At 36.3% G+C, this 22,280-nt stretch overlaps 1 protein-coding gene across 11 annotated transcripts in view; it reads right to left on the reverse strand.

The window, feature by feature from the left end:
• Positions 1 to 21,947, reverse strand: part of kiaa1109 (KIAA1109 ortholog) — a 69,328-nt gene extending 47,381 nt beyond the window's left edge. For 9 of the 11 annotated variants that reach the window (XM_058795146.1, XM_058795151.1, XM_058795150.1 and 6 more), the window contains exons 1-24: positions 21,811 to 21,947; positions 15,580 to 15,682; positions 14,442 to 14,558; positions 14,288 to 14,366; positions 14,067 to 14,131; positions 13,702 to 13,891; positions 13,050 to 13,131; positions 12,697 to 12,890; positions 11,287 to 11,366; positions 11,003 to 11,150; positions 9,155 to 9,311; positions 8,916 to 8,994; positions 8,640 to 8,731; positions 7,926 to 8,043; positions 7,692 to 7,847; positions 6,228 to 6,325; positions 5,904 to 6,085; positions 5,690 to 5,796; positions 3,522 to 3,715; positions 3,096 to 3,305; positions 2,783 to 2,920; positions 2,481 to 2,657; positions 1,605 to 1,733; positions 1,398 to 1,517 (exon numbers count right to left, since the gene is read on the reverse strand). In XM_058795146.1, coding sequence (XP_058651129.1) covers positions 1,398 to 1,517; positions 1,605 to 1,733; positions 2,481 to 2,657; positions 2,783 to 2,920; positions 3,096 to 3,305; positions 3,522 to 3,715; positions 5,690 to 5,796; positions 5,904 to 6,085; positions 6,228 to 6,325; positions 7,692 to 7,847; positions 7,926 to 8,043; positions 8,640 to 8,731; positions 8,916 to 8,994; positions 9,155 to 9,311; positions 11,003 to 11,150; positions 11,287 to 11,366; positions 12,697 to 12,890; positions 13,050 to 13,131; positions 13,702 to 13,891; positions 14,067 to 14,131; positions 14,288 to 14,366; positions 14,442 to 14,558; positions 15,580 to 15,670 — 3,003 coding nt within the window. In that variant the 5' untranslated portion in view covers positions 15,671 to 15,682; positions 21,811 to 21,947. The remainder of the gene's footprint in view (positions 1 to 1,397; positions 1,518 to 1,604; positions 1,734 to 2,480; positions 2,658 to 2,782; positions 2,921 to 3,095; positions 3,306 to 3,521; positions 3,716 to 5,689; positions 5,797 to 5,903; positions 6,086 to 6,227; positions 6,326 to 7,691; positions 7,848 to 7,925; positions 8,044 to 8,639; positions 8,732 to 8,915; positions 8,995 to 9,154; positions 9,312 to 11,002; positions 11,151 to 11,286; positions 11,367 to 12,696; positions 12,891 to 13,049; positions 13,132 to 13,701; positions 13,892 to 14,066; positions 14,132 to 14,287; positions 14,367 to 14,441; positions 14,559 to 15,579; positions 15,683 to 21,810) is intronic. The other 2 variants (XM_058795152.1, XM_058795144.1) reach the window with 1 other exon arrangement.
• Between the last annotated feature and the right edge of the window lie 333 nt (positions 21,948 to 22,280).

Genomic DNA, 22,280 nt, shown 5'->3' on the forward strand with positions numbered 1-22,280 from the left:
CGGTACACATGTGTTCCGAACAAATCATTCCATTTCTTCAGGAAATTCAAACAATAAATGCCGTTTTGGCGCTCTTTGATGTGGTGCAACATATCGCCATATAGAAGCCTCAGTTCTAACGGCAGCATGGAGCGCGAGTGAGCGTGATCATCCCTTCCTCTTTACTACTAGTTCTAACGCAAAACATACATGAATGAACAAATAATGCCTTGTGTAATCGCTCAATTAGTGTTCAGTTGCGGAAAGACGTCAATAAAACAGCTTGTAAACAAAATGTCACATAGCATTTCATTTACCTCAGGCGAGTCAGTGTCCACAGCTCGTTATTTGCTAGAGAAATAACAAATTTTTTTGCTAGAAAAGAGCATTTCACGAAATATTAGACTATATACTCCTATTTTACTATACCTGTTAGTGATGTCTTATTTAGTGTATGTTTAAAATCTTTTATGAAACAGGTTTAGGCCTATTTCAACAACAAATAGAAATTGTATAATTTAGAAGTTAATTTAAAAACTGCATTATGTGCAATTTACATGTTTGCATACAATTTTTTTATCTGTTTTAGTTAAAAATAAATAGTAATTAAATTTAAGTTTGGGCTCTGTTTTTAGTTGTAACCTTATAGTAAGGTAAAAGGGCTCCCTATAGTTTAGAGCAGAAGCTGAGGAAGATTTTTATCCAAGTAAATTTTAATTGTAATTGAATTTATTTAAAGAAAAAGCAATCTTTTCAGTAAATTCAGTTCCACTGTTTAATTAAAAAAAAAATAAAATAAAATACGTTTAGTTTTTTCATGCTGCTGTACCGAAAACATACCGAACCGTCACGTCAAAACCGAGGTACGTACCGAACCGTCATGTTTGTGTACCGTTACACCCCAATTATTTAATGTTTTTGAAAGAAGTGCATTTATTTGATCAAAAATACAGCAAAAACTATTTCTATTTGAATTAGTGCTGTCAAACGATTAATCGCATCTAAAATAAAAGTTTTTGTTTACATAATGTGTACTGTGTATATTTATTATGTATAATTAAATACACACACATACAGTATATATTTTGAAAATATTTACATGCATATACATTTATATTCTTATATTTTCTATTATATATAAATATATAAACATAACATTTTTCTTAAATATATACGTGTGTTTGTATTTATATATACATAATAAATATACACAGTATGCACACATATATTATGTAAACAAAAACTTTTATTTTGGATGCGATTAATCACGATTAATCATTTGACAGCACTAATGTGAATATATTTTACAATGCAATTTTGTAAAGCTAAATTAGTCTTTAGTGTTGCATGCTCCTTCAGAAATCATTCTATAAATAAATCAATAGCAGTATTGTTATCTGATCAATCGCTAGTCATACCTTAATACTGGCTGCACAGCCATGTTCAACAATGAAAACCTGGGCTCCGTCAACTGTTAGTCGAGTCATGGTGTACTTCAGATCCTCTGATGTGCGACAGGGACCAGGCAGGGCTGCATGCTACACGTACAGACACACACTCAGTTTTGTAGTCATTTTGAAAATGATGTGAATATGACAGTGCAGATGTGCGTGTTTCTATAATACCTTGGCATCACAGACTCTACGATCAACTCCATGTTGGCAGGTGACAGATGGTTTTGGCTGCTCGAGCTGGAAATCTCGGGACACCACATGAAACACAAAGCTCTCGCCCCACTCCACAAGAGACGCACACTGAAACACAAACATAACCAGATCACATCTGCTGCACCAAATGCATGCAAACTGTGATTAATGCTGTCAGTAGATTAAAATAAGCATCTTGACTAATCCCTTTTGGTGACACATTCAGTAGCTTTTTAGAGATTAAAAAAAAAAAAAAAAAAGGTTCGCTATTTGTTAGTATTATATTTATAGATACATTTATAATATTAATCAAACTGACAAATGTATTTTAGTGCCATATCAGCAAATAATTAAACATTATAGATTACAACAACTACTATAAAATATCTTTTGGTTTGACATTTCAAATAGATTTAACATTTTTGATCGGTACTTGAGGCTTACTGATGGGCGGTGAAGGTAAACAAGACAAAAACAAGCAATGAAGGAAAAATTTTACTTTTTGATGTCTATGTACTATTTGCTCACTTACTTATGAAATTAATTAACTAAAAGGAAGATGTTTAAGAGGACTACTATGCTTAACAATATATAAATCTCATAGAAAGGATTTTTTTCTATAGATTTTATTCAAGAGCTTTAACAAAAATCCAACTTTCACATTCTTTTAAACTCTCCAGTCCACATGCCTGCTACATTTCTGTTAAAAGTGTAATTACTGAGAACATTTTCTTCAAACACAATGAGTAATGCGTCAAAATATTTGTGCAAGGTCATCATCCCACAGACATTACTAGAAAAATTCCTTTACAAAAGTCACACATCCCTTTTGTAGTGTCAAAATAAATGAGTCACCTGTGGCACACTGACTCTTCCTGTAAGAGCTCCAGCTTGAACGTCGATGAGCCAAGCATATTCGAGTGTGTCACTGCCCGCTGGTAAGCCCTCCACAGAGAACATAGCGTGGGCTCTCATCTGCAACCCCGAGAGGCTCAGATGCCCATCTCTCAACAGAGCATCAACAGCAGGCCGCTACACACACACACACACACACACACACACACAGGAATAAATTACACAAAACAGAAACAGTCACAAGAACTTTAAATACCAGCACCTGAGAGAACATGAACAAGGTCACCTCCTCCCACTCTCACCTGATAGTTATCACTGACAAACACATGTAGAGGCGAGAGAATGAGCTGTAGCATGGTCTCCTTATAACCCTTTTTCATCTCAAAACACAGGCGCTCCAGGAAGCCCGTAGGACCCTCTGGGCCATCACTGCTACAGTGCTGTAAAGAGAGAACAAATAAGATTTACAACCACACTTGCGATTCCTGAAGGAAAATATCAGTACCTGCAAGGCATCAAAAGGGTAGGCTCACAGTCACGATTGCAAATATGCTAATTTAACAATGATGTCATCACTTTGGCTTCTATGAATGAAATCACTGAAGCAGTACTGACCGTTGGAAGTCGTCCATGGACTTTGTGCAGATTGATGAGTACGGTGATGTCCCAGGGCCGTAGGGAGAGAAGGTGGGGTGTATCTTTTGAGCGGTTCTCCTCCAGACCCACCCCGGTCCAACCAGACGAAGAAGAGCAGGAGCTCAGCACAGGGCTGGAGAGAGACTCCTCAAAGTCTGTGTACATGTCGTCCTCTCCAAAGTAGTTCTCCTGCACAGATAAACACAACAACCATTTTAATGGGATACTGCAGTGCCATTTATTTAGTCACACTCATTTTAATCTGTCATTATAAGGAAAAGAGGAGTGTGTTGTGAAGGACACAAGTTTGTTTAAATAAACATGAGTTAGTGGTTTTAGTGATACATCTGCTTGGTTTAAGAATCCTGGACCCATATGTGAGCATACATGCATATACATGTGTACCTTGATGGACACCAGCGCTCTGAGGAGGGGGCCGTAAAGGGTGATGTGGGAGTCTGGGCTCAGCTCCATCTCCACATGTAAGCGGTCAGGGGGCAGCAAGCTGGGGTCAGAGGAGATTCGAGGTGGAGGCGGCACAGGTGGAGCGTGTTCTGGCGGTCGCAGTGCTGACAGCATGGACTCCTCTATTTCTGACACTGCACATAATGTAAAGTGAAGTATAAAAAGGTCAGGTTAATAAATGTACTTTGCAAGTGAAAACAGCAACAGAGATTTTATAAGTAAACATATACAAGGCTCATCTAAGGTTTTGACACACTTGACTGAACCAATGCATCTCACGATCAAAGTATTTTGCTTAAATGCTTGAAATTATTTTACATATGAATTGTTTACAAAACTAACAATTTTAATTAAATGTTTTAGTGAATGTTTAATGTTTAATTAATTGCACAGTTTTCTGTAATTAACAATGATTCTTCAAATATATTTTTCACAATGAATCTCTAAATGAATGCAGAACATCAGAAAGATGATATTTCAAATAGTTGATATTTTAAGTACTTGTATTATGAATGAAGACCAGCATCAATGATACTAGTACTGAAACTCATGCCTCTGTTACATTGATTTTATTTTCAATTTCTTGGGATAAAATGAGTAATTAAATGTCATTCAACATTACAGTATAACTGAAAGCCAGGTCTAAACTGCAAATTATCTGATAGTTTTATTTATTATTTATTAACAATTATATAACTTTAAATATTATTTTGAATTTAAGTGAACTTATGACAACAATCACATACATTTCTAGATAAAACATTTGGTATCAGTAGTTTATACGAAGATCTGTCGCAAGTATTCATATTTACTTCCAAATCTACACATGCCCGTCTTATTTATTGAGATAAACATGTTACTGACAGGATTAAAAACAGGCAGCGAGATGTATGTAGCTTGGGCTACATGCAGGCCCCCAAAATGTACTTTTGATTTGCTTAAAGGGGTGGTTGATTGCGATTTCACTTTGTTAACGTTAGTTAGTGTGTAATGTTGCTGTTTGAGCACACAAACGGAGATATCGTCTTTTAAAATTCTGGCAGTTTAATGCCTACAAAAACGAATCGTAGGGACTACAACGAGTTACTTCCCGGGTTTGTTACATCACGAACCCAGATAAACCCCACCCCTGGGAACATGCAGCAAAGGGGGCGAGGCCATGCTGCGCTGCTTTAGAGAAGAGAAAGAGAAAACTAGGGGTGCACGTAAAAATCTATTCATATAGGAATCGCGATTCTGTCTTCTAACGATTCTAATGGATTCACAAGATTCAAAATCAATGTTCTAAAGCAGTAGTTCTTAATCCTATTCCTCGCGTCACCCCACTCTGCATCTCTCTCTCTCATTCAGATAGTCAGATCAGCTCCAACAATGAACTGTTCCATTTATACACTTATTTTCACACAGCTATGAGAAGCGTTATACATGGACGAGCGTGCGGTTGCTGTGCTGTATTAAAGCTTTAATCAGGATAAAACCGTATATTAAAAGCTAACAGAAGCAGTAGCATTCACAAATAACAGCGTATCTAAAAGTATGAGACAACAACAAACAAAAAACATACCATTAAGAGCCGTGCTTGCACAGGTTCTGCACGATCCTCTTCACTAATATTCTCTGGGTCTCAATCGGGCTCAAATTGATAAGCAATATAGACGACGCCTTTGTTTACAATACAACCGGAGCTCATGCCGCTGAGGTGAGGGGCGGTTTAGCCAATCACAACACACTAGACCAGCTAACCAATCAGAGCCCATTGCGTATTTCTGAGGGAGGGGCTTCATAAAAGCAGGAAATGATCAGTGCGTTTAGAGGAGAAGGAACAGAGCGATGTGGAATAAAGGTAAATTATGTGAAAAATAATGCTTTTTTTTTTTTTTTTTTTTTAAACGATGCATTAATATGTTAGACTGCGCCCCATAAACACAATCAAGCCTAGAAAAAAAAAAAAAAAGTCAATCACCCCTTTAAGAATTTTCCACTAGATATTTCCACTTAATTTGATGGAGAATGCAGACCTATCAATAAAGCAGTAGGCGTGTCTATAGAATCTTTACAATATCTATAGAATAAGTTTATTATTTTTATTGTTTTATTCAAACGCTTACATGATTGTTTGAGCTGCTGGTCAATTTTCTGAGGGTAGATGGGATGCCAAGTATAGTCTATAATCAGCATGAAGTTCGGCACACTCCAGCAGTCCACCCAACCAGCCCTGGAAACAAACACACACACACACACAACAGAAGTGTCAAAGAGCAGTACAAGTGAGAGGAAGCAGAAAAGAAGAGGGACAGAAATAGATCAATGGTGTGCTCTTACTCTGCATGAGTCATGTTCCTCCAGCGGGGTTTGTAGTTTTTGGGAGGTGCTCCTTGCCCTTCTGCTGGCATATTGCTGTCTGGAGGGGTCTTACAGTGCTGGTAATCCTTAGTGAGGGTGAGCAGTGGGTACCGGCTGGGGTGACAGTCAGGCAGACACAAGCGCATATCTGTGTCCTCAGCCTAAATGAGAGTTCAGTGTCATTCAGAGGAGATTTAGGTAGCCGCTTATGTTTTAATGTCATATAAGGTTGTAATGCTTGATCACACACCATTCAGTACAACAGACAAGTGCGTGTAAATGTTTGCAAGGGTGTACACTCACTCTCAAACAGAAACGTGTGTTACAGGTGACCGGGACAAAATCGTGAAATGGCAAAGTGAAGTCAATATTCAGCGTTTCCCCACAGGCAGCAAGATAAACTACAGACAAAGAGCATGAATAAGTTATAAAGTTATTCAGAAATCAATAAAAAAAGTCAAACTGATTCCATCCATTATGTTTAGAAGTGCTTGGTGCTTTGTTTGAGTCCTTTCATTTGGCACTAATATAACAAAGTATTAAAATAACTAACAGGCTTTGTTCAGACTGTTAAATCTTTATAGCTTGAACAGAAAATCTATTTAAAAATGAAAAAAAAAATAAGTTAAATATTTTCAAAAGAAAGCTAAAAATGTATCTTTTTAGTTTGGCACTAAAAATAACTTCTCTGAAACATTCTTTGTAGTATATTTTCTTTTATTATTACTTAGTAATAAGAATCCTGGACCCATATGTGATCATATACATGTGCACTTTGATGGACAAATCATTTATTAATTTTTTTTTGTTATGCATTTTATGTATACTACCTTTATCTTTTATTATCATTATGAAGTGTGTTCCATCTTTTATCTTATGTTATATTAATTATGGTAATTTTATTTGTTCTCATGTGAAGTTCTTGGTGCTTATTGTAATGTTTTTATTATAAAGCACTTTGACCTGCATTTCCTAAAATTTTCATAAAAGGTAGAATACAAATAAAGTTTATTAATAATATTTCATATTCAAATCAACCAGCAAGTATGAAAATAAAGAAATTACATAAATTACATTACACAAAATAAATTACATATACAAAAACTAATTTAATTTAATCCAATCTAACAAATCCAATCCAAACTCCCATCATGCAGGATATTATGTGTATGCAACATCACATCAGTTTTGTCTTTTACATCTTCCTAAATCACTATCAAAATGGCAGACTGTCAAAACTGTGTGCAGTGTGTAAACAAAGCCTTATTAATTTGTTAGATTTCCTACAGTGTTCACATTTCTCAAACACTATATGTGACCCTGGACCACAAAACCAGTCATAAGTGTCAATTTTTCAAAATTGAGATTTATACATCATATGAAAGTTGAATAAACAAGCTTTCCATTGATGTATGGTTTGATATGATAGGACAATATTTGGCCGAGATACAACTATTTGACTATCTGGAATCTGAGGATGCAAAAAAATCAAAATACTGAGAAAATTGCCTTTAAAGTTGTCCAAATGAAGTTCTTAGCAATGCATATTACTAATCAAAAATTGAGTTTTAATATATTTACGGTAAGACATTTACTTAATATCCTAATGATTTTTGGCATAAAAGAAAAATGGATAATTTGGACCCATACAATGTATTTTTGGCTATTGCTACAAATATACACCAGCGACTTAAGACTGGTTTTGTGGTCCAGGGTCACATATTAGTTTTTTTCCAGTGTCACATCCATTATGAAAGTCTCTCTCACCGTTCTCCTGCTGTTTGGTGGAGCAGTCAATCCAGTTGTGCTGATTGGCGGCCCAAATCATTTCAAACTGGTGAAAGAGTATCTTAAACTTCCACGAATATGGAACGAAAGAGTAGATGTCCGGTTCACTGTCGCTGGCCCAGTCCTTGATCAGATCTGCAGATCACAACAGGAGGACGTCAACCAGAGGATGGACTTTAGACACATTAGTTACAGGTAAGAGAGAAACGTTACCTGTGAAGAAGTTCTTCTGTGCATAGATGAAGTGGTACGTGGCTTTGTAAACCTCAATCTCACACTGCCAGGACTGGGGCATGTTCCACACGCGTGGATAGCTGGCTATGACATGGAACTGAGGAGTTCAAGAACAGCTGTTAGCATTCAGTATGGTTTATTCAGCTTAGCTTTAGGGCAGAATAATTAAGACATTTACAAGGACATTTAAGCAATTGTTTTCATTATACATACTATTACAATTATCATTCAAATAATTCAGAATTTATATTCATCACTTGTTTCAAAAGCCCAATACACTTCTATGCTGACGCTACAACCCTCCCCAAAGTGCTGCGTGGGTGAATGTCAGCAAAGTAGAGAAGGGCCTCGCAATATGCAATATCTGAATTATTACAAATATTACTTCTCTAAATTCATGTTTTGTAACAAATTTCCCATCTTCAACAATAAATTTCAAGACAATTAATGTCAGATCTCAAATCGCCTGCAGCAAGCAATGTTCCCATTTTCTGAAGATTATCAGTTCTGTGCATTAAAGTTTCAAGTCACTCAGCCTATTGAAGGGCTACGCTTGGAGTCTGTCTGATCAGGTCTGGTAAACATGACCTTAAACCAGCTTAATTATCCAGGGCATCTTTAAGACGGACTAGTCAATTTTGAAAACATAGTTTTGCATAACACTTATAAACAATAAAATCATTGTGCACTCACAGCCAGCATTTCAGCCTCTAGCAGTGTCCTGTACAGCATACTGCTGGTTGCATCTACATGTAATAACTGGCCTTTAACAGTGGGAGAATAACCTAAACGGAAATAGAAAGGCAAATACAAATAGTATGATATAAAACTCAGGAAGGCAAATCTGCAGTTCGTAATAATAATAATAATAATGAGTCAAGTTAATTTACATTAAACAAACAAAAACTGTCAAATGTCACCCTCATTAACTACTCCTGTTTATATTTTTCATAAAAGTTTGGAAGTTACCATTCTCCCCAACAGTCATGGGTATGTTGACCTCGAGGTAAGAACCTGCTCCTACATTCACATGGACCGCATTAGTCTCCTGTCCAGACAAATGGATTATGGTTTAGTGAGCAAACAAAAACAAAAGAGGGTACATTGTTCCTATGAATGCAAGCAAACTTTGCCCTAGCAAACGTTTATGCATAGGAGTGTGCCACTCAGAAATGAATCATTAGGTGTGTATGTGTGCGTGTAAATACCCTGTTCTTTGTAAATAGCAGGTCTATTGTTGCATCAGCTATGATGTTCATACGCAGCTCAAAGGCAAGGATTTGTCGGGGTTTGCCTGGTGTGGCAACATCGCTCACTTTCATTGGCTGATAGTCTGCAGGCAGGAAGAACTTCCACAGGCTGTCTCTGTAGGGGTCAAATCACAAAGTAATGAATGGAATTTTGAAAGAAAGAAATATTTGTATTCAGCAAGAATGCATTAAATTGATCAAGAAAGGCAATAAAGACATTTATAATGTTACAAAAGATTTCTATTTTAAATCAATTCTGTTCTTTTTAGCTTTCGATTCAAAGAAACCTGAAAAATTTAAGTAGCACAACTGTTTTCAATAAAAAGAAATGTTTCTTGAGCACCAAATCAGCAGAATGATTTCTGAAGGATCATGTGACACTGAAGACTGGAGTAATGATGCTGAAAATTCAGCTTTGCCATCACAGGAATGTGAAAATTTAATTTAAAATATATAAAAACTGGAAACTTTTTTTTTTTAATGTAGTAATAATATTTTACAATATCACTGTTATTACTGGAACTTTGATCAAATAAATGCAGCCTTGGTAAGCCTAAAAGACTTCCTACTGACCTCAAACCTTTAAAGGGGTCATATGATGCTTTTTTAAAGATCATTATTTTGTGTGTTTGGTGTAACAGAATATGTTGACATGCTTTAAATGTTCAAAAAACACATTATTTTTCAAATTACTGTACATTATTGTAGTTCCTCTATGCCCCGCCTCTCTCAAACGCACCATTTTCTTCAAAGCTCCTCCTTCCGACAAGGACAGTCTGCTCTGATTGGCCAGCTGACACAGTGCATTGTGATTGGCCGAACACCACAATCATGCGTTAGAAGTGTAACGCCCCTTACCATAATAGTGAGCTTCAGCTTTTAAAGTAAATATAAAGACATAATAATGTCCTTAGTTTTACCATCAGTTCAAGCCCGGAAGGGGAACAGAATCGCGTGACAGACAGTGATGCTCGTATGTATTTGCAGTACACAAGCCGCGGTTAAGACAGTTGACTCACACTGTGATGTGACCCTGTCTCTCTCTCTCTCTCACACACACACACATACAACGCGTTACTCTACACTGCCCATAACTCCGCATTTGAACAGTCAATAGCAAATACTTAAACTAATAACAAAACATACTTACAGTCGTTGTAGTTACTTAAATACTTAAAATGCGTTGCACAAATTCGAACATTGGGTTGTGATGTTCTGTTGTAAACAAATCTTAACCAATGATTTCTAATTGCATCTACTTTCGGAAGGCCAAATAAAATGCTTTTGCTTTCACATAGAAACACACAGTGTCTCCCTGACATGGCTGCACCAACACTACTGCGGTTACTGAAACCACGCCTTCTTTCTTTGCATGAACATTTGGGCAGCATTACGCAAATATTTCCACATTGTGATGTAGACATGTGGAGGCATGTTAGCCCAGTCTGGATCAGCCTTCTCTTTAGATAGAATAAAACCTTTTGTGGGAGACTTTGAACTTTGTAACTCTGCAGATCGTATACATGCACAAACAGCTACATAACACACTAAGAAAAGTAAAACAAGAAAATTGCATCATATGACCCCTTTAAAAAGTAGTGAACCAACAGTAAATTACTAAACGTAAATAGCGAAGACAAAAAGGTCTATTCCTGCTGCTGTCTATTACAATAGTAATAATAATCAAAAGCAATACCAACCAGAAAAACAGAATGTCACATAAATGTAGTAGCTTTAATAAGCCTTCCACAACCTGAACAATAAAACCACAAACCAAACTACAACCATGTGCGCGTGTGCCTGTACCTCTGTCTGTCAGCCCATGGGCCATAGTTAAAGTCTGTTCCTTTGCCACACACGATGTCCAAACCCCAGCACGGAGGCAAGTCCTGTAGCTTAGCATCTTCAGAGCAGACTTCCGTGTCTCCATTCTCCAGTTCCTCTGGGACCAAACCTAAAAAACACACAGCAAACATTTGCAAAAACACTCTTATCACCATTTATGCCAATATACCAAAAAACATCACCAGACCAGACCTTTATTCACAAAATAATGAAAGACAAAAAGATTAACCAGTCACAATGATTACCTGGTTCATCCTGGTAGTAGTAGATGTCAACATCATTCGACTGCATGACCACAAAGCCCTCTCCCATGAGCCTGGGAGGTCTACAGACAGGAATTCACTCTTTAAACAACACCTACATCACTCTAACAGATCATTAATCATTAGCAATCAAGCAGCTGACAATCAAGACTAATCTTCTTGCATACCAATTCATTACATCAATGAAAATTAACTTGCGCTTACTTTCAGATAAACCATAAATGACATGGGAAAGAGCTTATCTATACAAAAAGCAATTAACATTCAGGTCATTATGTTAATATTACTTTCAATCTAAATTAAATTACACAGATCAGTGCGTATAATTGTTGTAACTAATGGAACAAATGAACAGCTCTGATTACTTAAATAAACCTTTGTGTGCAAAATAGCACATTAATAACCATTGATAATTATATATACCTAACAATACACATACAGTAGAGTAAATTCATGTCTCATGATACAGCAAAAGACTACCGTATTCTCACTATACAACTAAACTTTTGTGTGTACAAGCACAAATGTCTTCCTTGTATTTCCCTGTGGGTATTATAAAAGCTGTAGTGGTGATTTGCCATTTATTATAGCCCGTTATCCTGCATCAATCCAGACATTTGGCCATATTCTCCTATTTTCTATTTACACACCATGTCATATGCACGGTAATGGTCAACGGCCACATATACCTCATTATCACTTGTACACAGCACCTTCTCTATTTATACTACATGCCATTTGCACTGAACTGGTCATTGGCCATCTATATTTCATACCATCTGCACTTAATATTATTTAAAGACTTTATTAAATCAGCTTTGTAGCCATGTGTGTTATCCAAATGCCAGTTTCCCTTCAAAAGTTGACAGATTAACTTTTCAGAAATATAAGCAATTTAAATGTAAAGTCTCAAAAAAAAAAAAAAAATCACCAGAGATATTAAATGACACATTTTGCATTCATTAACCTATCCGAATTTCTGTCTTAAGATGTCGTTATTCTAATAAAATGTCTTAATAAATGCTGTTCTTTTGACATTTCTATTAATCAAAGAACCATAGAAAATTTATCAAATAAAAGCAGCCTTGGTGAGCATAAAAGACTCCTTTCAAAACCATAAAAAAAAAAAAAAATCTTATCAACCGCACACTTTTGAATGACAGTGTAAACAAAAGACTATTTACAAAGAACAAATCAAGGGCTTGTCTGTTTCAGTAGTCAATATGTCAACACAAGAAATTGTACTTACCTAGTGATTTCATGCTATCCCTAAATAATATACAGTATGCCTATTTGCACATCAGTTTAGATTATAGCTATTTCATTGGCTCTGTACTTGCACAAAGACAAAAATCTAATCTACTCTTATAGACTAGAGATTATTAGACTCACTCATCATTCTGAAGGCCCAGGTATCGCGGGCTGGGCACCAGCATGACACGGACGTTCTCCAGAGAACCCTTCACAATATGCATGAACTGATCCAAGTGGCTGCTAGGTGGTTTGGTGGCATATGTCAAGAAGGCATCGTCAAAATTCATACAGAGGGTCTGGGGAAGATGGTGATTACCGAATGCAACACGACCCTGAGGGCAAAACCAGAGAGAGTTATATAAGTTGAGGCATGGGAAGGTAAATATTAAGCAGATTTAATTCTTTGTTACAGTATGAATGACGCAGGTAGCAGTGTCCTGATGTCAGACAGGAAACGGGTGAATGGGAGAAACGTTGACTGCAGAACTCACTGTACTGATGTTGACTTTGATGACGGGGATGAGAGACCTCCAGGAATATGACGGGTCCTGAGTCTCAGCTTTGATGTGAACACTTCAAAAACAACAAAAACACATCTTCATTCATGAGCACATTCTTTTGGATATGAAGTACTGCAACATTAGAAAAAAACAATGCGAATGCCTCCAAGCCATTGTTTAGATTCAATTTAGAAAATTCAATGAACAATAAATCAATGGTTTTGTAGCCATCACAAATACTGCCTACATGCGGAAATGCTCAAACAACATGAAGCTAGATATAAAACACTTTATTTTATATCCCATTTTATTGCTAAGTAACGCTGACATCTTCACTTGCTACATTGAAGGTGACACAGGTAATATATGCACATTTTAAAAATCAACAAATAAAACAACACTTCCTGTTGTCAATTATTCGCCAAATAGATGGATGGTTGGGCCAATGCTTTTATGTTGGGATGGTCAATGTTTACACGGAGGAAATCAGTCTATAAATAGCTTATTTGCAGTTGTTTCTGCATATTAAAAGCTGGTCGAAGCATTTCAACATTCAAAAAAAAAAAAAAAAAAAAAAAATTCACCTTTAATCTTATGTACCAGAATCAAAGCCATTTTTTTCTTGTATTAGTGCAATGTTTACCTCTCCATGGATTTATCCCTCTGCTCTTGCCCTTTCTCCTCATCCTGGTGGGACGGGATAAGGGTGGGCTCTAGGCCAAATATTTCCTGAAGCCGAGTGTACAGATCCATGCGATTATACACATGGAACTCAAATCCGTTAACCGTGAGATAGAGCCGTGTCTCAGCCTTTGGGTCTAGAAATAGCAGAACTAACAATATATCAATACACATGCATTTCACCCACAATTCATGGAGAATTGTATTTGAAAATAAAAGACATGTACAATATTTGTGGGATTTATTTTATGATTAAGCATGTCCCAGAAACAACAACATAAATCTGTCACAATTTGTGAGGGTTGTTTGTTATGCTTTTGCACTGACCATGCTGTTTCTGTTTGGGGTTGTACATCTTCCACCAACGAAAAATAAGTAACCCATCTTGAATTCTGGGAAAAAAAAAAAAAAAAGTTACCAATAAGAGTAAATAAAGATGGGATATAACCAATAAACAATGAGAAAACACACGGACAACAGGAATAAGTAGAGTGTCAAATACGACTTCGATAAAAAGGACAGAGTTTGAATTATTCTGTGTTGTGTACCTGATCGACATGTCTTCATTGATGAAATAGACATCTCGAAACATGACCTTGCCAGACAGCACAGAGAATGAAAATGAACCTGGAAAATAAATAAATAAATGTATGTAACAGAAAAATCAATGAGCAAAAAACAACAATATTGTGGCTAACTCACCGATGTGTATGTATCCATTCTTATAGAGACGGTTAATGATGAGGGTGAGGATGAGTCCAATATTACGGGAATTGTAGTATGTCAGGTATATGATCCATCCACATGACATAATAGTGGCTGTGTAAATCATAAATCCAAACACAACATGCACATAAACCACCATCCTTAATAACGGAGTAGGCTCTAAGCCTTATCGAGCAAATAACACAAGCTAAACTAGTCACCTGCAAGAGATCTACACTACTGTTTAAAAGTTTGGGGTTGGTAAGATTTTTTAAGGTTTCTTAAATCTCTTATGCTCACCAAGGCTGCATTTATTTATTCAAAAATACAGTAAAAAATAATGTGAAATATTATAATATATAATATGAAATATTATTACAATTTCATAGAACAGTTTTCTATTTAAATGTGTTTTAAAATACAATTTAATTCCTGTGATGGCAAGACTGAATTCTCAACATCATTACTCCAGTCTTCAATGTCACATGATTTTTCAGAAATCATTCTAATATGCTCAAGAATTCTCTCATTATTATTAACGTTGAAACTGTTATGCAGCTCAATTTTTTTTGTGGATGATTGAATACCTTTGATACAGAATACATGATTTTTGATGAACAGAAAACAGCATTTATTTAAACCAGAAATCTTTTTTAACATTCTATACATCTTAAAAATATAAAAGAATAAAAGTATTAACTTTATATAATAAGAAATACTGAATCCAAACTTTTGAACAGTAGTGTATAATACAGTGTCTGTGCTGAACATCGTGTCATGTCAACTTAAGACTGTGTACTCTGAAAGCAGTGAATCTGTAAGTAAATTGAGTTATACGAATATACATTTACAAACTATTTGAATTAGGCCAGAAGCATCACAAGCTGGCTTTGATGCAGCGGTTAAAAGATGTTTACATATAGATCAAAGAAAATTCATAAATTATATTTGTAAAGAAAATTATTTTATTTTTAGACAGATGGTGGAAATAAAGTAAAGTAGTCTAAAACGGAAGTGGTGCATTTGTCAACTTAAAGCCCAAAGCGATGAACTAGGTACATCCGGTCTAGACATTTTTCTAATTATGATCTGCAGAACAAAAACAATTTCTAAATCACATTAGCTGCCCGCTTACCCACAAGGAGCCACACAAAGTTGGAGTTGCGTCTGGTGAGGTAGTCATCTAATTCATTATAACTGGGGAAACTGGTGTTGGCTTTCTCCATGGTTACACCCCACTGCAGATAAGCAGAATAGACATCACTATCAAATTACACAGGGTTTGCATCAACCTCTGACTTATGAAGAAGACTGCCAATGTGCAATCAGCAGACTATTCAATGACATCTCTGAATTCAATAATGAAATACCTTTAACTGAAAATTGAGTGTTTAATCTTATTATACATTACTGACACTCTATCCTCCAATTTGATACTGTTAAGTGCTTTGACACAATCTGTATTGTAAAAGCGCTATATAAATAAAGGTGACTTGACTTGACTATTCACAAACACAGTGTGCAAAAAGGGAGGTTCTTTGGCTAAAGACACAGAACTAGTTCATTAACTTTCCTAAAGTGATCCACCATCTTGGAAAACATTCACATAATTAGGACTCCATGTTGTGTACGGCACAATGTTTTTAGTAAACTGTTGGTAATCTAATCTGATTGCATTTTCAGTCATGCGAGTCAGTTTGAGCCTCTTATAGCGGAGCGCTTTTGCTATAGAGGAAATATATGTAGTTTTTGTATTAACTTAATTGTCGGCAAAATAAGACAGCATTATATCTCATCTGAATTTAGCTCTCGTGGAACAGCGAGAGAGAATCCTTGAAGAATAGTTTACCAAAAATGAAAATATGCATGAGATGCACGATTTAGTTTATTTGTCAGAACAGATTTGTAAAAATTTTGCCTAGCATTACAACACTTGCTCACCAATGGATCCTCTGCAGTGAATGGGTGCCGTCATCAAACATCACTATAATCCACAAATAATGCAAGTAATCCACAAACTGTGTTTGTAATAAACAAATCCAACTGTTAAGACTTTTTTCATTTCAAACTGTTGCCTCCACCAAAAAATCCTCTAATTATAATATTGCTTACCTCATCAAACAGGAGATAAATATGTACAGATCAAGCATCATTTACAAGCAAAAAGAGTGCAAAACAGTTCTAAACAAATATATTGGTGGATTCTGATGTGAGAGGACAACAGGAGACTTTTTCACTGGAGGAAGCGTTATTATGGATTATGGACTATTATTTTGGCCAGAAGTTACAGTAATGTTGAAATTTGTTTATCACAAACACACAGCTTTTTGCTTCACAAGACACTAACTGATGGACTGGACTTAGTTGGGAATTATTGTAATGTTTTTATCGGATGTTTGAACTCTCATTCTGACGGCACCCATTCACTGCAGAGGATTCAGTGGTGAGCAAGTGACGTAATGCTACATTTCTCTGTTCCGATGAAGAAACAAACTCATCTACATCTTGGATGGCCTGAGGGTGAGTACATTTTTTGCAATTTTTTGTTTTTGGGTGAACTATTCCTTTTGGTTGGACAACGGAAATAAAGCTGTAAGGGAAATGTGATGGACATATATTTGAAATTCTTAAGAAAGAAACAGCTACAGTAGAGAGAACCAACACAAAAGTGTCATTGTCTGCAAATGCTGGTTGATTAATTATTAACAATCACAGACTAATTACAGTGACTGTGAATTGCGCCTTTATCTGGTATGTTAGCAGGCTTGAAAAGGGAGAAGCAAATCCACATGTAATCCACCTTAAATCCAAAATAACCCAATTGAACCTTAAACCTGCAACTGTAAGACATTTGTAAACAGAAGCACGTAAACAACATAAGCTGTATCCATTCAGCGGTTAACACTTATTCACACACTCTACTCTTACTTCAGCACATACCCACAGACTACTGGATCACACTTTTTAGATCATTTATCATATAAAATGTCATTTTACTAAGTCCAGCAGCACTAAATACGGCAGAAAATCAGTCTGCCAAATGCATGAATGTAAAACAGCTCATCCAGGCAATTAAAAATGCAGTCACAGGCACAATGCTCAGCATATGATTCTTGTATTATTTGCATGCAACACTTCTAACACTTGGCATGAACACATCTGTGTGACCGTGAAACTAGAAGCTGTGTCATTTGTACAGATATTGCTTTCGATAATGCTTTTTTATTCTAGCGTGACAGGTTTGTCCAGACAGCTCTCAGTATGACATAGTTTTCAGATGAAAAGGTACAATGAGACACGACCAAACATAATGATGTCAGCCCATCATGTGAAAGAAGCGACATATTAAAAAAATAATGAGATTCTGTAGTGACTTATCTGTGATTCTATGATAAAAACAGCATATAATCTACAACTGAACATTACCGGGTCAGCTGAATATCAATGATACGCGACGCTTCTTCAAGTCAAGACACATCCTTCATCTCATCCTACTCTTCAGGCTTACACAAGAGGAGAAGAATCCGTTTGAATTAGTGTTGAGGTTGACTCTTGTCTAACCCTTGTAAAGTCAAAATTTTGAAGCTAGACGAAATCTGCTATTGAACAACAGGAGCAGTCTTTAATTCTAAAACAGAAACGCTGCTTCCCTTTCTTCAAATCTTCAAGAAAGGTTGTGCAGGTATTTGAGCAATAACTCATGTAGCTACCACCATAACGTTCAACATTAAAGGTGCCATATCAGTAAGCTTTTTATTACAAAATTATTAAAAGTCCACATATAAAGCTTTTGAACTAAAACAGTCCAAATTTAGGGTAGACAGTTATAACAGCATAAAAGCCAAAAAATTTTGTTATATGACATTTTCTGTGTAAATACCCTCTTTACATGCACTTTTTAAATTGAACCACTTTGTCAGACACTCTGTTTTAAAGGCTGACTTAACTAGCCTATTTATTGTTAAGAAATGCTGATGATATTGAAAAACATTTAAATAGACAATTTAGTATGAACAACTTGAAATATTAAATAGTATATTTAATATTTATAATGCCAAATTTGAAGGTGCAGGTAGAACTGACAGGCTGATACCCAAAATCCCTTGCACTTGAATCATTTAATTTTGTGTGTTTGGTCAAAACATGAGGAAATAAAAGGATATGTGAATTTTTTCGTTATTTAGAATTATTTAGAAAGGATAAAATATCTATTATGAGGATTTTGTGTTTTCAGTTCTTTAATCCACTCAACCACCAATTGCTTAGCAGTTTTGTGTTCACTGGGCATCAATGCCACACAGTTGTGTAAACTAGTTTCTTAAAGTTAGACTAGTAGTTAATTCTAAAATGAACGAACACCCAGTCTACCTTTTAAAAAAAATAGATGGCAAAAAACTACTGAAGTTGGGAAAAGCTGGATGCAAGTTATTTTTATAGTGTGTGAGCCACTGTGCACTGTGTTTGCTATAAACTGCAGATTGGCTGTCGAGTCAATCCCCCCCCTTCAATAAAAGCATTTTTATCAAACCTGCATTACATAAATACAGAATTAACAAAACAATCCACACTGAATCACACACAATCTGTTAAGAATTATCATAGACCTTGTTAAAAACAACCCTTAACAACATGCAGAGCTGTAGGTGCTACACACAGCCAGTAAAAACAGAAGGTCTGGTGGAATTTCTTACACCTTTTACTTTTTGGGTTCTATTATTATTGTTTTTAACAACTATGTACTTATGTCAAAAATGTATTGTTAGGTACAATGTACTTATTGTGTCCATGCTGTATTGCAAACACATTTGATGCTATTAAGGTGGGATACAGTTAGGTTTAAGTACAGGTTTGGTGGTATGATTAGATTTAAGGGTGGGTTAAGGAGCATTAGTAGGGTCAGCAGTGTAATTATATACGCATTAACTACAGAACTTAATTACATGTGTAACTACATGTAGGTATTTTTTAAAGGGGTCATGAACTGCCTTTGTTTTTTTATTTTGTACTGTTCTCTGAGGTCCACTTATAATGTTATCAAGATTTTTACACCAAAAAAACATCATAATTTAGAAGTAATAAGCTATTTTCTGTCCTGTTTTTAACCCCCTCATCAGAACGCTCTGTTTGAATAGGCGTGGTGTATTGTAGACTCAGAAGTAAATGCCCACTGCTATGATTGGCTAACAGCTGTGTATGTTTGACAGCTGCTGTGATTTAGGTCAAAAGCGTATAAAATAACTCGAGAGAGAGAGAGAGAGATATCATTAAAATGAAGTGAACAAAGGACCGAGTTCTTACTGACGTGATCTGGATCTTCATTAAAAATAAAGTTCATTCACTCTTTGTTTTTCCACAACTTGGCACTGCACCGTGTCTTGTCTTTAGAGCCATCATTATCGTTTGGTTTCTGCATAGACCTGCGCGTTCACCTCTCTTGGAAACTACATGCATGAATCGGTGGGCGGAGCTAAACAGACAGTGATGTTGAAGCAGGCATTGAGCACCTTCTTCTTTTAGAGCACAATATTACAAAAGTAGTTTTGGCAGACTGGCTTCAATATAAGCTGTTTTTAGACTAACAACAAAATTTTGAGTTCTGAAACTTACAGGATATTTTTATAGTACAGTGACCTCTTACATGTCAAAAGATCAAGGGAATTTAGGTTTCTCAGTTCATGACCCCTTTAAATAATAGTAAAAGATAAAAAGCATGCGTGTACACAATAAGTACATACTGATTAATTTAAATCTAATTAGTTAAAGACACTTGATAGAAAGTGGATCCAACTTTTCTTTAATCTGCAGCAGTGTCATGGTTATTATAAACATATCCACCAAACTAATGTTTAAGCAAAATTGCATTAGCTCAGATTTGCATGCTTTTAGTTTGATGTGAACGCCTGATAACAAATAGCGCAGTAGAATTCCTTAGATCAGTTGTGGCATGTTCTGCTCTGAACTAAGGGGTAGTCGTGGCCTAATGGTTAGGGAGTCGGGCTTGTAACCTGAAGGTTGCTGGTTCGATTCTCGCGCCGGAATTGTGAATGACCCATGACTAAGGTGCCCTTGAGCAAGGCACCGAACCCCTAATTGCTCCCCGGGCGCTGGAGCAAGGCTGCCCACTGCTCCGGGTGTGTGTTCACTGTGTGTGTGTGCACTTGTTCACTACTCACTGCTGTGTGTGTGCACTTGGATGGATTAAATGCAGAGCACCATTTCGAGTATGGGTCACCATACTTGACAATACGTCACAAGTTAATATTGCTAAGTTACACAAAAACAAATCATACAAATACACCAGTACTGCATTTGGACTAGTTACTACATGGTCAATAACAGCAACAATAACAATAACAATAACTTGTCTGTACACCATAATAAAATTAATTTTATGTCCGTGCACTTCATTTATTAATAAGACAGATGATGTATAGTTAGCTGGCCATTTACAGCAAAATAAACTGATCGGGACCATGACAGAAAACAGCATCTTAATCAAATAGCTAAATAAAGTCCAGCACGTCATACAAATGTGCCTGAACAAAAATTTGTAACCCTGTATTTATTTACACAAAAGATCCTGGATATCATATACCAAGTCAACAATTTAAAATAATTGGCAGAAAATTAACTATTAATGTGAGCGTCAAAATGAAAATGAAACAGAGATGTTAACACCTGTGCAACTCTAGAATCCAGTGTCAGCTGAGTCTAATTACTCGGTTATCCAGTGCATTAATAACATGACAGGATCACAGCTCACTGTGACATATGACAGCTAGTGCTACTCTTACAAACATACGGAATTAATTCCACCCAAAATAAAGGGAACTACATCTTATACAACGCATTCTGTCCCATAAAAAGCTTCGGGAAAAGGTGAGGCATGTTACACAATATCGGAGCTCATTATTTCTGTGTGTAACAACTGGACCATTGTACGTCTATGTCCTACAGAGACCAAAGCGTTTCTGAATAATAAACTGTAGATTAATGAAACTCAAATGTGTACAGTTCACCCAGATTAAAGGTAAAAAATATGACGGGATAACCTTAACCCGTACAAAACAAGCGACTCGATGATGATGATTTTGAAAGAAAGTATTAATTACGCATTCGCTCTTGGCATGTCAAGCACAAGCTTTTGATGATTGTAAACAGCAAGATCAGATATAACTGAACATTAGTACTTGGAAATATGATCATATTTAATGCAACGGACAGATGGCTGTGTGTGTGACAGCAGCGCTTGGGCTCAGCAGGTGATCCAGGATCAAATCCAGACAATCTCTGCTGTATCGTAGGCCGCAGTCCGTGATCACACATACACACATACGACCTGTTTGGGAACACGCAGCGTACCCACCTCGCCTTGTAGAGTGTGGAATTACATTTCACGTTGCCATGATCCTTAGAGCTGTTCTCTCATACTCCTCTCAGGCGACAGCACCCATTTCTCAAACTAGTTCTTTTCCGGAGTATTTACATGGACAACGCTTGTGCTTCCTGTTTTGTGGTCATGTGCCAGGTGTAACCAATCACAGATCTGTTGTGGACAACAGAGCCAATCAGAGGACGAGGTCATAGAATCTTGGCGTGAGTGACATGGAGAGCAGCCAATAAAATGTAAGTTATTTGTGTCAGGTTGAACGCAAGACTCGAATCAGTAGATTAATGAACTGTCAAGGAGGGGGAAAGAAAACGCTGATACAGTAATTAAGAATTTTTCTTCAGGTAATGACTTTATCTGTGGTCCGTTGCAAATAATATGAGGTTATCTAAAATGTAAGATATGCAATGCATTAAATGCACTATAACCATTTATTTATTATAGGA

The sequence above is a fragment of the Onychostoma macrolepis genome, chromosome 13, assembly GCF_012432095.1.
Source record: "Onychostoma macrolepis isolate SWU-2019 chromosome 13, ASM1243209v1, whole genome shotgun sequence".
Taxonomy (NCBI): domain Eukaryota; kingdom Metazoa; phylum Chordata; class Actinopteri; order Cypriniformes; family Cyprinidae; genus Onychostoma; species Onychostoma macrolepis.